The sequence below is a fragment of the Anastrepha ludens genome, chromosome 5 (assembly GCF_028408465.1).
Source record: "Anastrepha ludens isolate Willacy chromosome 5, idAnaLude1.1, whole genome shotgun sequence".
In the NCBI taxonomy this organism is placed as follows: domain Eukaryota; kingdom Metazoa; phylum Arthropoda; class Insecta; order Diptera; family Tephritidae; genus Anastrepha; species Anastrepha ludens.
This window is the reverse complement of record NC_071501.1, coordinates 111,584,560-111,601,076: the sequence shown is the minus strand read 5'-3', so window position 1 is coordinate 111,601,076 and position 16,517 is coordinate 111,584,560. Positions and strand designations below refer to the sequence as shown.

At 30.5% G+C, this 16,517-nt stretch overlaps 1 protein-coding gene across 2 annotated transcripts in view; it reads right to left on the bottom strand.

Moving 5' to 3' along the window:
• Window positions 1-14,139: 14,139 nt before the first annotated feature.
• The window catches only part of LOC128862994 (S phase cyclin A-associated protein in the endoplasmic reticulum), a 148,428-nt gene continuing 146,050 nt past the window's right edge, over window positions 14,140-16,517 (bottom strand). The window contains exons 12-13 of one of the 2 annotated variants that reach the window (XR_008454567.1): window positions 15,499-16,039; window positions 14,140-15,436 (exon numbers count right to left, since the gene is read on the bottom strand). Coding sequence is in view for 1 of the 2 variants with exons in the window: in XM_054101860.1 (XP_053957835.1) it covers window positions 15,965-16,039 (75 nt within the window). In the remaining variant the exon portion in view is untranslated. Of the gene's footprint in view, window positions 16,040-16,517 lie in introns of both variants that reach the window. The other variant, XM_054101860.1, reaches the window with a different exon arrangement.

Here is a 16,517-nt window from a genome sequence, read left to right as displayed (position 1 = left end):
CAAAATCACCACTTTTAAAGCGTGCAAACCACTTCTGGCACGTTCGCTCAGATAGAGCATGCTCACCATAAACTTCCACCAAGATACGATGACTTTCGGCTGCTTTTTTCTTCATATTAAAATAATGAAGAAGAATTCCCCGCAAAAACACATTATTTGGCACGAAATTCGACATTTTCAAGTGTGGTAAAAATATTGTTGTTTACGCTTCAAATAAAAAACTTATACTGACGTTTGTGCCTTACGACAGTAGCTCTCCAATGAATGTTTGGAAATGTGGATCGATGGAATAATAATCAAGTTACGCCATCTGTTGTAAAACCGAAACGAACTTATTCATAGTCCTATTAATATAAATATCCTTAGATAAAGATTTATCCAGTAAATAATTTAAAGCCTCGATTTTCCCTCGGTAGTTTTGGCTCAAACATTAATGGGTCAGAATTATTTGAGATTTCTCTCACACTAATATCGATATTTCAGACATGTTTATGAAAAGGCGCAAAAAGGCGCATATATACCTTATTTAATACTTCTTTACGAACAATTTGGCATACAATTTAACTCATTTGATAGGGGAACTTCGGGGAACTTTGTTTTCAAAGTAAGTCATGTATGAATAAAAAACAGATTTTGTTGATTAAATGTTAAAAAAAAAACTTATTCAACATAAATACACATGGTTTCAATTATAAATTATTTTTTGATATCCATAAAGAAAATTTATGGACGATAATAACATCTTGAGTAGTATTTTTCACAACAACTTATTGATAAACATTGTTTGAAAGTGTTAAAAATCGAACTAAAACTTTGACTTTGAACTGTTACATAAAAAAAACTAATTGATAAAAGCTAATGAAACTTCATAATTTGGTGTAAAAAATTACTCAAAATAAGATGATGTTATAAATTTCCTGTTTAAATTAAGCCGAAAATTTTTATTTTTGGCCACTCACTCGGGTCTTCTGGCCCAGTGTGCATTCTTCTGTCGGGTATTGCGTCGTGACTGCTTTTGTCATTTTTTATTAGAACCCGCAGATATTTAAAGTGCTGAACACCCTGAGAGGTGAATGTCCCGCCTTCGATGTTTTCAAAATTTCGTCTCTTCGCTGCGCGAGATCTTCAGATATTTAGGTTTCATTTAATAATTTTTGATGAATTAGGTCTCTTAAATTCTCATTTTATTTTACGTGCGGTTTATAAAGACCGTATTTTGACAAAGGACTAGGGTCTCAACAAACAGATTATAATTTGATTTACTACTGTGGGCAAAAACTAAGGTGAATTTATTTGTCAAACTTCCCGGGATTAAAATTTCGCTCTAGTTATTTTTTTCATGAGTTGGCAGCACTGTTAATAACATCTGGACCAACTTTCATGTGAATGTCATTATCAGTAATATATTTACGTTTGTGTTTACCAAACGACCAAGAGTGCATTTTTTGATTTTTACAATGTCTGATTTGATTGAGCAGAGAAGTGCCATCAAATTTTGTTTGCGGAATGAAATTTCGGCTGCGGAAATGTTTAGCATGTTGCAGAAGGCATTTGGTGATTCGACCATGTCGCAGAAAAATGTTTATAAGTGGTCCAAAGACTTCAAAGAGGGTCGAGAACGTGTTGATGACGTGGAGCGCTCCGGACGACCATCGACGACCAACAAATGGCCAACACGTCAATAAAGTGAAGGACTTAGTGCTCAAAAATCGTCGGTTGACTTACTGGCAATTTGTCTAAAACGACCAGAATTATAAGCCAACAACTCTTGGTTTTTGCATCACGATAATGCACCATCTTACACTGCACTCGTTCTTCGTGACCATTTCGCCAAAAATTCCACGCATATTGTTACGCAACCACCGTATTCGCCTGATTTGGCTCCGTGTGACTTCTGGCTATTCCCAAAACTCAAGAGAACACTCCGGGGAACGCGTTTCGAGTCGATTGAGGAGATAAAAGCTGAATCGAAAAAGGTGCTGATGGCCATACCGGAAATGGACTATTTGACATGTTTCGGGGATTGGAAAAATCGTTGGCATAAGTGTATTTCATCGAGAGGGGATTATTTTGAAGGGGATGGAATTGATTTACAAGAATAAATAAAAATTTTTCATTTTACAACCAAATTCACCTTACTTTTTGTCCACCTTACTTTTTGCCCACACTTTGAAGCTAGAAATTTTATTTGTCTTCATGAATAGCCTGCTTTCTGTCGCCTTCAGGTGTCGGCTGATCTCCCACGTCTGCGACTCCCTTGAGGGTTCTAATCCAACGCGGCTTCTGTGATGTCGTCCAGGGGTTTACGCAGTGTTTGGCTTACAACTACATTTGCGACGTCGTGCTTCGAGGAGGATGGGTATTTGTTTAGTAATAGCCCATATGTCGGTGTTACTTATGGCTTTAGCCCAGAATATACGCATGATTTTAAAAAGGCTGCTTTTCTAAGAGAGTTGCCACCTGTTGGAGAAATTAAATTAAATTATTAAATTTGATCAAATATTACAAACCAGGTGTCAAATGAAAAATAGCTTAGAGCTTAATTTTAAAAGTATTTTTTGAGAGTGTTGCCACCTGTTGGAGCCATTAAGTGCACGTACAAATATAATAATAATATAAATTAAATATGCCATCATGAATGGGATAGGAAAGAGGTTTGAAAGATCTTACCCTCGAATATATTTCCGAATAGGATTGCCATCTGTTTAAAACTTGAGTTAAATAAATTAAATAATTAATAAATAAAATATTTCTAAATGGGTATCAAATGAAAGAAACTTAGAAAGCTTGTTTGTCAAATAAAAAAAATTGTATGAGAGCTTAATTTGAAAAATATTTTTGGAGATGGTTGCCACCTATTGGAGGAATTAAGTGCAAGTGCAATTAATAAAATAAATTAAATATAACAATATGGATGTCATGGGAAAGTGGTTTGAAAAATCTGACGAATAATTTTCTGAATAGGATTGCCATCTGTTTAAAAAATAATTGAATATGTTAAATAATAATAAATACAATAATTGATAAAATCAATTTAGACAGGTTGTTTTAGCAAATATTGTTGAAGATGGTTGCTACCTATTAAAACAGGTAAATTAAATTAATTAATTCAATAAAATACTAAAATAAAGAAGCCAACTGATAAAAGTTTTAAGAGCGCTTAATTTCAAAATAATTTTGGAGATGGTTACCACTTATTAAAAAAGTTAAATTAAATTAATAAGTTCAATTAAATACCACAATACAGAGGTCAAAAGAAAAAAGGTTTAAAAGAGTTTAGTTTCAAAAACTTTTTTGGAGGTGGTTGCCACCTGTTAAAAAAGTTACATTAATTTAATAAGTTCATTCAAATACTTAAAAAAGGTGTCAAATTGAAAAAATTTAAGAGACCTTAATTTTAAAAATATTTTTGAAGATAGTTGCCACCTGTTAAAAAAATAAAATTCAATTAATAAGTTCAATCAAGTACTAAAATACAGATTTCAAATGAAAAAATATTTGAGAGAACTTAATTTCAAAAATATTTTTGGAGAAGGTTGCCACCTGTTAAAAAGTTAAATTAAATTAATAAGTTCAATCAAATACTACAATACAGGTACCAAATAAAAAAATTTTAAGAGAGCTTAATTTTAAAAATATTTTTGGCGATGGTTGCCAGCTGTTTGAATGATTTGTTAATTCAACTTAATAAATAAGTTAACTGAGTTACTACTATATGGGTGGCAAGCGAGAGAGGTATGGAGAATTTTAATTTTGAATATATTTTTGATTAGGATTGCCAACAGTTAAAAAATTAAATTCAATCAAATGAGCATACTAATGAATACGATTCGGAGGCCCCCCAAAATTACTGAGAAAATAATACCTTATGTATTAGGAAAGGCATTTTAATAATGTTGTAGAAAAAAATTCTGGTTAAAAAGTTGAAATTTTAATGAAAGTTTGAAATTTTTTTAAATTTTCTACAAAATTTTAAACTTTGCGTTATATGGTTTTTGTTGTAATGTGAACTATTTTTTATAAAATACTAGTAGAGTAATTATTATTTTGCAACGGGGTGTATATGAGAAGAAATCCTAGTGGTACGAATTTATAGTGGTTACGGGAAGTGTGAACAAAAAACAAAAAAAATTGCTATACAAAAAGTGAACGGTAATTTATATTTATCTCTTTGCTTGATTCCTCCAAGATGAACATCTGAAATTGCAGGTATAAGAGCCATTTATTCATTAGGTTGAGTACTATTGCTCGGGGAGTTTAGGGAAAGAGCCCTAATCGCAAGCTATTTCAATAAATTATTTAATATATCATTCATTATTTCATAAGAAATTAAGGCGCATGAAATATTTACAATACAAAGATATTTTTCTATTTCCAATTGAACTACTTATAGATTTTTCCTAGAAGGTCTGGTATTAGTTATTTAGATAAGGCCTCTTGCTTCCTTAAAGGAATAAAAAATTATAGTTTATGAAATATCAAATTTACTCTCCAAAATCAGCTACACATTGCCATTAATAATTTCTCACAATAACATCTTTCGAGTGTTTATCAAACCCTTCATTTACGAAGTGTATCTTACCCAAAACAGTGCCATCCCCAATCCAACTAAAAAAAATCACATTACACACATTCCACAAAAATCTCATACAACAATACCACAGCATTGATTAAAGTGCGAGTATTTTTCTCATTCCCTTAAAATGTTTATACTTAATTGCAAGAGTAATAATAATAAGAAAGTGAGTCCTTCAATTACGAGTGCTGCCGATTGTTTGCCTTCATTAAAGCGAAGTCAAAATTAAACCAAACAATAGACCCGTGGCGACGGCACGACACACTGGGACTATAGAAATCGAAACAAAGAAATTAAAAGATGAAGGCGAAAATAAAATGGGAAAAATAAGAAAAATAGGCGTTTAAAATACAAGTGAAAAATTATTTAGAGAAAAAAAAGCGGAAAAACGGAAAGGACAATAAATCGTGTCCTGTGGTGAGCAACGCGGCAAGTGTACCTTGCCTCTCACCTCGCCACACCATACACTCGGCTTTTCTTTGTTTACGTTCGCTTTGTTGGTTTTTTTGTTTGTTTGTTTACTGCGCTGCATGTCATCAGAAATTGAAAGTGAGTGAGTCTACAAGTACTTCATAAATGTCATCCATAGGCCATCACCAACCCTTCGATGCGAATCCGAATTCATTTCGTAATTTCATGCACATTGTGGCTGTTTAACGGTTTAGCACATTGCAATCACGATACGTTATTTTGATGGGTAAGCAAGTATTGAGCAACAACAACAATAACAACATTGAAATGCAAACGTAAACTTGTATGCATATGAACAAATTAATTAGTAAACTGAGGTGACTGGACTTTGGCAACCATACAAGCAATTTTGATATTTTTTTAGTTTTTTATTTACATTTGACTTTTTTTAATTATTATTTATTTTTTTTATTTTTTTATTTTTTTTTTTAAGCTTATTTAAATTTATTTTTTACTCTTCTTTAAAGATAATTTAAAAAAAATTTTTTTTAAATTAAAATATGATAAATATATATTAGTTTCTTCTCTCGCCTTACTTTATTCTTCTCCTTCTTCTTTTTTCTTCCCTTTTCTTTTTTTTATTCAACCATTTTTCTTTTCATTTTATATTATTTTAAAGTGCATGGTTTTATCTTATTAAGCTTTTTTTTTAATTCTGTGTTTTTCTTTTACTTTTAATTGTCTACTTCATTTTATGCTGTTATTACTTAATTTTTTTTATATTTCTTTTTTTTTCACTTTACAGTATTTTATTTTATTTCGGGATATTTTATTTTATAGCTTTTTATTTTGTTTCCTTTTTTTGCTTTTTTTATTCTTTTATTCATTCAATTTAGTTTATCTTTTTTATGAAAAAAAAAATCATTTTAATTAATATTATTTAATTTTATTTGGATTAATTTTTCTTTATTTTTGCTTTTCGCTTTCATTTTTGTTTTATTCATTTTATTTTATTTTGTTTTACTACTTAATTTTTTAAATTGATTTATTTATATCTTTAATTAATATTTTTTATTTTATTTCATTATGCTTTTTTTTTTTGTGTTTCCCTTTTTCATGCATTTACAGAAATTTCTTTCACTTTTAATAAAAAAATTATTTTATTTTATGCTACTGTAGAATTATTTTTTCTTTTTTGTTAAGTTTTGGTTTTTCGTGTTTTTGTTGGTTTTATGCCTTTCTTTTTCAATTCATCTTATTTTATGATGTTTAATTTTTTAATTTTTAATATTTACTTTATTTTATTTTTATTTTATTAGGTTTTATTTTATTGTGATTTCCCCCCTTTTTTATCATTCGAATTCATTTCATTTTATTTTTAAATAAAAAATGTATATTTCATATTATTGTATTTCATTACTATTTTTTTGTTTTTGTCTTTTTTCTTTTATTTATTATTTTTATTAATTCACTTTTCATTTCACTTAATTTCCATTTAATTCTGTTTGAACATTTGCAATTTCAATTCTTAAATTTTTGTATTTTGCTTTTTTTCTTTTGCACTGTTTTTTATTCATTCATTTTTCATTTCATGCTTTTCATGTTATTTAATTTATATTAATTATTTTTTTAGTTTTTTTATTTGATTTCCTTTTATTTTACCATGTTTTTTTTTCATTTATTTATTTTTTTATATTTTTTCTTTTGTCTTTTTTTATTCATTCTTTAACTCTTTATTTTATTTAAAAATCTTTTTAGTTTACTTTATATTACTTTTAATTTAATATTTTATAGTACTAATATATATTATAACCAGAGAACAGAATTCAATTAAATTAAATAAAAAATCAATGAATACAAAAAAACAAAAAAGACAAAACTTAAAAAAAAACATTTAAAATAAAATAACATTAAATAAAATAAAAGAATTTAAAAATTTTAAACAGAATGAAATAAAAGATAAATGAATAAATGAAAAAAGAAAAGAAAAAAAAAACCGAAAATTAAAAATAACAATAAAATAAAATGAGACTAAATAAAATAAAATAATATAAATAAAAAATAAATAATACAAATTAAATAACATAAAGAAACGAGCTGAAAAATTAATGAATAAAAAAAGTGTAAGATTTTAAAGTTGAAATTGCAAATGTTTAAAGAAATGAAATGAAATCTGAAAGATAAAAAAATCGAAAAAGGGCAAAGACAAAGACATAAAAAATTTAATAAAAAATCCTAATAAAATAAAACAAAACAAAAAATAATAATATTAAATATAAATTAAAAATACAAAATATAACAAGAACAAAAAATAGAATGAAATAAAAATTAAGGAATAAAAAATAATTAAAGAATAAGAAGCCCAAATAGAAAACTAAAAAACCTATATTATTATTTATATTTGGTTTTTCTTGTTATATTTTATACATTTTTATTTGATTTTACATTCATCACATACCACAGTATTCGATCTTTCTTTCTCTTTACGCCAAGTAAGTGTTATTGTTGTTGGTTTTGTTTATTTTTTTTTTCTTGCATACGCACTTGCCTTACACTTGGCTTCTTTATTATTCACTCATTCTTTATTATTACCGACGTCAACATCTATTCTTTTGACTGCGAGTTTTAGATTTCATTGTCCTGCCCCAAGCATAATTCCAAGTACTTCCTTCCCCTGCCTTTACAAGCTTTTTATGACATGCTCGTAAGCCTGTCCACACAATTAGGACTTGAGCGGGACAATATTCGCTAATGCCTCACTCACACACTCGCACACTCTCCCACTGTCACTTTCCATTCGAGTTGAGTGATTTCAATCTGTCACATGAATTCGTATTATTTTGGACATTATTTGCTTGATTCCACCCTTGAGATGATTTCTTTGAATTAAAGTCCATATGGCAGGATTAAAAAATCGTAAAAGTAGGAAAAAAACACAAACACACACACACACAAAATATTTAAGAATAATAGTTGTGATACAAGAGCATGAAGACATTTATTGCTGGCGACATACGGACCCCTGCTGCTAGTTAATTAATTGTGAGGGGTTAAAATTATGCCTACAGTCAGGGCACGACGCTCTGTGATAATTATTCTGTAGTTATACTTACTTAGCTGTGAAATACACAAATACCAACTTACTGAAAAATCTGTGTGTGTATGCAATGTCATTAAAATGGTTTTGTTTAAAGTAAACACCATAATTTTTGTAACCACCTGTGGGAAAAATACCAAAAAAAGGTATATTGGGAGAACACCAAAAACAGTAAATATTTAACGAACTTTTAGACAATAACCTGAAATGTCCAGTTTCTCAGTATGATAAATTCCTCTGCCCGATATATCTGTCACCTATGGACGAATGGGTGAACGCAGGTTTCGGATTCTAGTTCTAACTTCGAATGCGATTTACGAATGCGCCATTCCCATGGCTCATTGGCACTAAATTCTATATACTTTGATCCTTAGAAAACTCCTTGCGATATACTATCTTAGTTGGTTCTACAACTGAAAATTGATGATTTTAGCCGCTGTGCGAAGACCATGTGGTTAGAGTCATAGCTTAGATTTCATCCAATTGTGACGATTCTCCCCCTACAAGGCATAAAAAGAAGGCACACCTAAGCTCTTGGACCTAATATGATGCCTTAATTAGTTTTCTTTCAATATCCATCAACTTTTGATGCTTAGATTTCTAAAGTTCACAATCAAATAAATAAATATAGCAGGTACTTACCCTGGTGTTAGAGCTAGAAGCGTTTTTCTAGCTCGAAATAATAGCAAGACTCTGTACTTAATTGTGTTTTATTTCAATTATATTTTCTATATAATAAATCTTGAAATTATATTAATTTTGAAGACCCAGGCGCGTGGCGTGGTCAAGCGAAGAATGAATGCCTTACTGCTAAAGTATACAATGACGATGACGAAGAATGGTGGATGGCGAAATGGAAAACGAAGAGCAAGACGGTGATATATTGTGGCGTGATCTTTAGCTGCAACCATTGAATAATATATAATTATAATATAACGTCTCAATTGGACCAGTTGGACACAGCAAGTGAAGACAAATCCGTCTCCACCTGATCTTTTCAACACAGAGGAGGCCCTCATCTTTCTCTACTAACAGCAGCTGGTACCACATCGAATACTTTCAAAGCCTGAGCATTTGTATTCATTCGGACGACATGAGCGAGCCAACGTAGCCGCTGGATCTTTATTCGCTGCACTGTGTCCATGTTGTCGTAGAGCTCCTAGAGCTCATTGTTCCATCTTCTACGATACTTGTCGTCGCCAACGTGCAAAGGCCCAAAACTCCTACGCAGAATCTTTCTGTCAAACACTTCAAGGGGCGCCTCATCGGATGTCGTCATCGTCCAAGCTTCTGCGCCATACGATAGGACGGGCATGATGAGAGCCTTATGAAGTGCTAGTTTTGTTCGTCGAGCGAGGACTTTACTACTCAATTTGCCTACTTAGTCCAAAGTAGCACTTGTTGGCAAGAGGGATTCTCCAATTGTCTGATGCGTATTAGCTTGACTCTCTGAAGATTGTGCTTCAAGGTGAGGCATACAATTTTAGCAACCTAAGAAGTGTTTTGCTGTTTTATGTTGATAAAAGTTCAGATCTGATTCAGAACTCTTCCTTTACTGAACCTTATTTTAATTTGAACAAAATTTAAACAAAATTCTTCCGTACAAGGAAAACTAATTCAATTTTTTATGAACTCAAAATCCGTACCACACTAAAATAGTTTTACTTTCAATCAACATTCTACAAAATTCAACTAAACACATTCAATTATTCTACACTCGTAGTAGGGCAATAGGTGCATATGAATTGGCCACCACTATATGTATTGACAGTTATTGCCTGCTGAAAATGTCATTGATAATTTTAAATAAAAATAAAAAAATAATAATAAATAAGAATAAAAAAACTTGATTGCGATCCATGGTGAAATGATTCTTAATGGTGTGGCCAATATCAGACCGTTAGGCGGCTCTCAGCGAATTTGGCAGAATCAGCTGATGTTCTGACGTAAGCAGGGTACTGAATCTGTTTGTTTACGAAAAAAGTAAGAATGTTTTAGTGATATCCAAAAAAAATTAATACAATATAACTTCGTTGCTATCTGGACAACGGGTGTGTGAATACATGTGGCATGTGAGTATTCGGATGGCGAATCCCCCCGTGACGTGGCAATCGAAGTTCACCTCACAATTCTGTTTTTCACAATAGTTATTGGCCAAACGTAGTAAAGCCATCATCCTTGATTATGACCATTTCGGGCTCCCTTTGCGTTCTCGCATCTGATTCACCACGTTTCGTCTGCTGTTAGTCGCCGCCGTTATTATACGAGGGGTGCCTTTTATATTTCGGGATTAGAGAACAAAAACAAATTTTAATCATCGAAAATCACTTAATGGTTTTTCAAAATATTCTCCATGAAGATCTATACACTTTTGTATGCGTTTGAACCAATTGTCGAAGCACTTTTGCCACTCTGAATGAGGTACCTCCAAAACATGCATTCTGAATGCCGCAACCGCTTCTTCAGGTGTCGAAAAACGTTGACCTCTCAGTTTGTTTTTTACGTACGGGAATAAAAAGAAGTCATTCGGTGCAAAGTCAGGACTATACGGCGGATGACCCATTAATTCGATGTTTTGGATGCTCAAATATGCAGTTATTTGAGCCGATGTGTGAGAGCTCCCATTGCCCTGGTGAAGAGTGATCGGTCTTTGGCAATTGGTTTTCCTAATTTCTTGGAAGACAACTGGCAAGCAAATGGTTGTGTACCACTCAGAATTTATTGTTCTGCTTTGTGCTAGTGGTACGGTTGCGACATGTCCAGTTTTTCCGAAAAAACAGGCGACCATTTGCTTGGAAGTGCTTCGTGCGCGAACAACTTTTGTTGGATTTGGCTCATCTTGAAACACCCATACAGTCGACTGCTGTTTACTTTTGGGCTCATACGCGTAAATCTATGATTCATCACCTGTCACGATGTCATAGACGTGTTTCGAAGCCCCGCGATCGTATTTTTTGAGCCTTTCCTTCGACCAATCGACACTAGCCTTTTTTTGAGCGATTGACAAATTGTGTGGGATCCAACGCGAACACATTTTTTTGACAGTCAAATGTTTCTGCATAATTGACTGTATGCTGGTCCCACTAATGCCTAAGATTGTCTCAATCTCACGATAGGTCACATGACGATCTTGCAATATCAGTTCTCGCACAGCATCAATGGTTTTCGGAACAACAACTGATTTTGGACGACCTTCATGAAATTCGTCTTGGAGTGAACTACGACCACGATTGAATTCACCATACCATCGATAAACACTGGTCCTTGATGGAGCTTCATCGCCAAAAGATGAATTAAGTTCATCCATGCAATGTTGCTGAGTTAATCCACGTCGAAAGTTGTAAAAAATAATCGCACGAAAATGTTCACGATTTAATTCCATTTTTGGACCGAGATGAATTTTTTAAGTTACTGTAAACAACACAAATAGCGCTGGTATTTCAAAACGTTCTGAGTACGTAAAAGCCAAAAAATGGCAAACTTTGCGATACATCTGTCAGTTGCCAGATTGCAACACCAGGGTTGCCAAATCCCGACACATAAAAGGCACCCCTCGTACCTACAGCTTCTTGTCGTTGTTTGCTGTTGCGCTACCGCGATCAGTGCGTAACATGCAGGGGAACATTTCAACAGGTTTCTCCTTCCAACGAAATTGAAGGAGTGGTATTGTTTCAATTTTCATGGTTAGCCTGAGTGATGGAATGATTCGGTGGACAGCAAATGCCTAGTCAACCAGAACTTTATGTTATTTAAATATAAATTGCAACTTTAGGCAACTCTATGAAGCAGTGTTTTGCTACATTTCAGATACATTCAGGCTAACCAAATTAACCTAGCCCAGCTTTTTTGCTGACTCCATTTCTTCAAGTTTTAGTTGAAACAAAACACATTTTAAATTTGTTTTAGCACAATTTTATATTTATTTTCATTTTATTTTTGATTTGATTTTGTGAAAAATATAAAAAATATCAAGTGTGTATTCTCTTACAATAAGAATAAAAAAATATTAGATCATCAATTAGTATCGATTATCGATTATCGCATAAATTTTTTATTTTTAATTTTTTTTTTTTTGTTTGAATGAATTTCACAAATTCATTAACAAGAATGTGTAGGTATATATGCATGTGTGTTTGTCAATATTTTATAGTTTTTAGCGGAAACAAATAATTTATAATTAACAAAAAAATCAATGTTGACAATTACATTATAGGAAGATAAAGTAAGTAATAATAAAAAAAAAAAAATAATGGCAATAATACTCGATGCAAACAAAAGGAGAGACAAGATTTCGATAGCAAATACTAAGTAGTCACAAATGAGCAATTAAATAACACATACACATGAACAATAATATATGTAAATAGGAGGGCTGTATATAGGAGACTTGAAGATGAGCAAAAACATGACATACAGGCAAAAACTTATGAAAATACTTAATATGCAGCAAGAAATGTGTGAGCAATAAGTAGTTAAAGCAAATATTTATTATTTTACTTATATATACACGTTGCGAAATATGTATAGCACACTACAAGTGGATCATAACAAATGTATTATTAAAAAAAAAGAGCTTTGCTCTTGGACCACTCCTCACGTGCGCTTAGGTTCCTATTTCACGCACATTCAGCACTGAGGCGGAATGAATGAAAAGGTATTTCCCTACAACTACATATCTTTGGGCTGTTGGCAAAACAAGTTATCTGACTTTAGCAGGTTGTTGCTTTTGCATTAATAATTAGTGGTCTTATATTGTAATATTTTGCCTTTAATTTCAAATTTATTAAGATGAATTATTGAGCTAAGACTAGGCATAAATAATAGTGTGAATTCTGCACTAGAACTTAGCTCTGTCGTGCTTAACAGCTAAAAGGCGCTAAATCGAGTTAAGCTATTTTAACAAAAGTTCACTGGTGTGTGTTATAAGTATTCATATAGTCAAGAGTGGGTATATTCAGAAACGCATTATAAATGCGCAGTAATTGCAGCGCTGGCAGCACTGCCAATGTGACAAGTGTTGCAATTGATAGATTGGCAGTATTGAAATTTTTCCTGCAAATAATGCGCGACGTTTGATACAAAAATGGCGTTTTGGAACGCGATGCATTTGCAGTACTGCCATATTTGCATTTCTGAACGCATTGCCAACACTGCAAAAGTACGTTGCGCATTATAATGCGTTATTGAATATACCCAGTAATAAGCAAAAGCAATAAAAAGCATATAATTTTTAAAAGTTAATGGACAATTATGTTTGCAAGCTTCATTTATTTTTTTAATAATAAAGAAGTTCGTCAGTTCTGATGTTAACGACATAAATTAAAGTTATGTTTCTTGAACCAAATTTTATAACGAAAAAAATTTTAAGGAAATCTTTTTTTTTTTAATGACAGAAATCATTTTTGTTTTTTAAGAAGAAAATTTCTTTAAAACATATTTATTAATAAATAAAATATTTTGTTCTTTTATGAGAAATAATTTTTTCTTTTTTTTTTTTTAAGAAAATAGTTTTTGTTTCATTTTTTTTTAATATTTTTATTTTTAAGCAATAGTTTGTTTTAAGGAACTTATTTTTTAAAGAACTATTGTTTTTGAAGAAATATTTTTTTAAGAACTATTATTTTTGAAAAAATATTCTTTTAAGAAATATTTTTTTATGAATTATTTCATAAGAATTATTTCTTCTTTTTCTTATGGCCAAACTTTTTCGATTTTGGACGTGAATTTAACATATTTCTATTATAGCTTACGACTTGATCTTGCAGATTCTTAAAATTTAATTCTCTTTCGATTTATGGATATAACCTTTTAAAACGGACCCTCGAACAGGACAAAAAAAGGCCAGACACGGGTGTCCAACCCAAAGTTTTAAGGAAGGTTTCCAAGAAACAAATTTTTTTACGAAAACACTTTTTTTTTAAGAAATAATTTTTTTAAAAAATAATTTGTTTTAAAGAACTAATTTTTTTAAGAAATATTTTTTTAATAGTTTTTCTAAGAAAAGTCTTTTTTCATAGAAATAATTTTTCTTTTAATAAAATAAAAATTTGAAGAAATAATTTTTTTAAAGAAATAATGCTTTTTTTATGAAATAACACTTTTCTTAAGAAATAATTTTCAGGCTAGACTTTTTCGATTAAGGATGTGAATTTAACATATTTCATTGGTAACGATTTGAGGTTACAGGTAGCTTTCTAAAATTTCATTCTCTTTCGATTTATGGGCATAACCTTTAAAAAAGAATCCTCGAATAGGTCAAAAAAGGCAAGACCCGGGTGCTCAACCGAAGGTTTTAAAAACGGTGTTCACCGGAGGGTTAAAGAAACATTTTTTTAGGAAATAATTTCTTTCAAAAAAGACCGCTATTGTAAGAAACAAATTTTCTTAACGTAATTTCTTTTTAAGAAATATTTTTTGAAAGAAATAATTTGTTTTAAAATCTAATTTTTTTTAGAGAAAATATATTTTTAAGGAAAACATTTTTTTGAAAGAAGTAATTTTTTTAAACAATTATTTTTTTTAAAGAAATAATTTTTTTGAAGAAATAATTTTTTTAAGAAATAACTTTTTTTAGTGAATTGTTTTTTTTCTAATTTTTTTTTTAATTTAAGTGAAATATGAAATTAGTTTCAAATTTATATGTATGCTATACTTTTTTCGTGCAGTGTATACACTCATTATATTTATTTAAAGAAAATATTTTTTTAAAGAAATAATTTTTTTCAAGAGACACATTTTTTTTAAGAAAATATTTTTTAAAAAATATTTTTTTAAGACATAATTTTTGTTTAAGAAATATTTTGTTTTATAGTTTTTTTTTAAGAAATATTTTTTTAAGTTTAAGTGAAATATGAAATTGGTTTCAAACTTGTATGTATGCTATACTTTTTTCGCGCAGTGTATATTCATATATCGATTCGAGAATGAGCAAAATTAATGGCTTGAATTAAGAGTAGTCTTTGTTAAATAGCGTATTTAGACATGCAAACATAAGGCGTATAAAAAATATTAAGAATAAAAAACTACAGCTATAATTATATTTCTAATTTAGTGCATAAATAATTTACGTTTTAGTGACTTAAAAGCAAAAACAAATAAACAGGAATCGAATGTTACAAAGTTCAAGTACTTATTGATTGCATTCTTCTTATTCTTTCTCGTCCTTTCCTTCTTCTTTTTCTTCTTCTTTTTCAACTTCATTACAAAAAGCGCTAGGTAAAAACTTTACTATCACGTCATTCCGGGTATGTTTTGGTGAATGTGTGTATATTTATTTGTGTAAAGCAAAATTCTAAGATGTCAATAATTTTTAAACTTTATCGCTTCTTCTGCATTTTCATTATTTGTTATTACTGCTTAAATTGGTGCAAAAAGTTATTTATTAATATTTAAATTATTGCGATTATTTACGAACCTACAAATTTATTTTTCACATTTTTGTTTGTTCTACATGTCGTCCCCCCCTATGCCAGAGGCAAGAATGTGCAAATTTCACTAGCTTTTGGATGTTCTTTGTTATACCAAAACCTCTAATTTTCACAGTGCAATAAACTTTCAAACTTGATTGCCCAGCATTTCCATTTTTACACATTCAAGTCTATGCCAAAAAGCGGGCGATGTGTAAGTATGCATGTTTGTGTCATTTGGTAGTAGTATTGGTAAATAATAAATTTCTTGTTTTTTTTTTTCATTTTACTGCTACGAATACGTGTAAGTGAATGTAAATTTTGTTTCTCTATCAATTGGGAAGGCAGTCAAGGATCGTTAAAAATATTCTTCACAAATGACACTCGAAATTGTCAACGCGAATATTTCGATCCAGTCATAAGCGCCGTGTATATGTATTTATTGACTTTTTTGTTTTGTTGTTTTTGATACGTTTAGGTCTTCTCTTTGAGCAAAGCGATTAGATGGTTCTTCTTGGCTTTCTCTGATTTACTATACTCATCCAGAAACTATACGCAAATGGGTTAAAAGGAAATATAGTATATTAGTAAAGGGTCATATTTTTATTACAAAAAAACAACAACAACAAAAACAGAAATTACAAGGGAAGATACATACATATGTACGCGGCATATTGTGTTACAAAAACTGAATTTTGCTTTGATTGCAAGTTCAATTTGAGAGCTAATATACAGTGAGCAAAAAAAGTTTTGGCACCGTGCGTTTTTTTTTTTACAATGTTCGCAATATTTTGCGAATTTTTCCCGCTTAATTTTGTATAAAAATATAACTAATGTCGCAACAAAAGCAGCATACATAAAGTTTCAAATTTTATACAACTTAAAAAAAATTCACCAAATTCTCAACAAAATTTCATACTTTTTGCTCAGAATATTAAATTTTTATGGTATGCAGTTTTATAGCTCATTGAATTCCAGTGTGAGTTTTATTATTTTTTTATTAAGGGGAGGAAATTTAAATAAATAA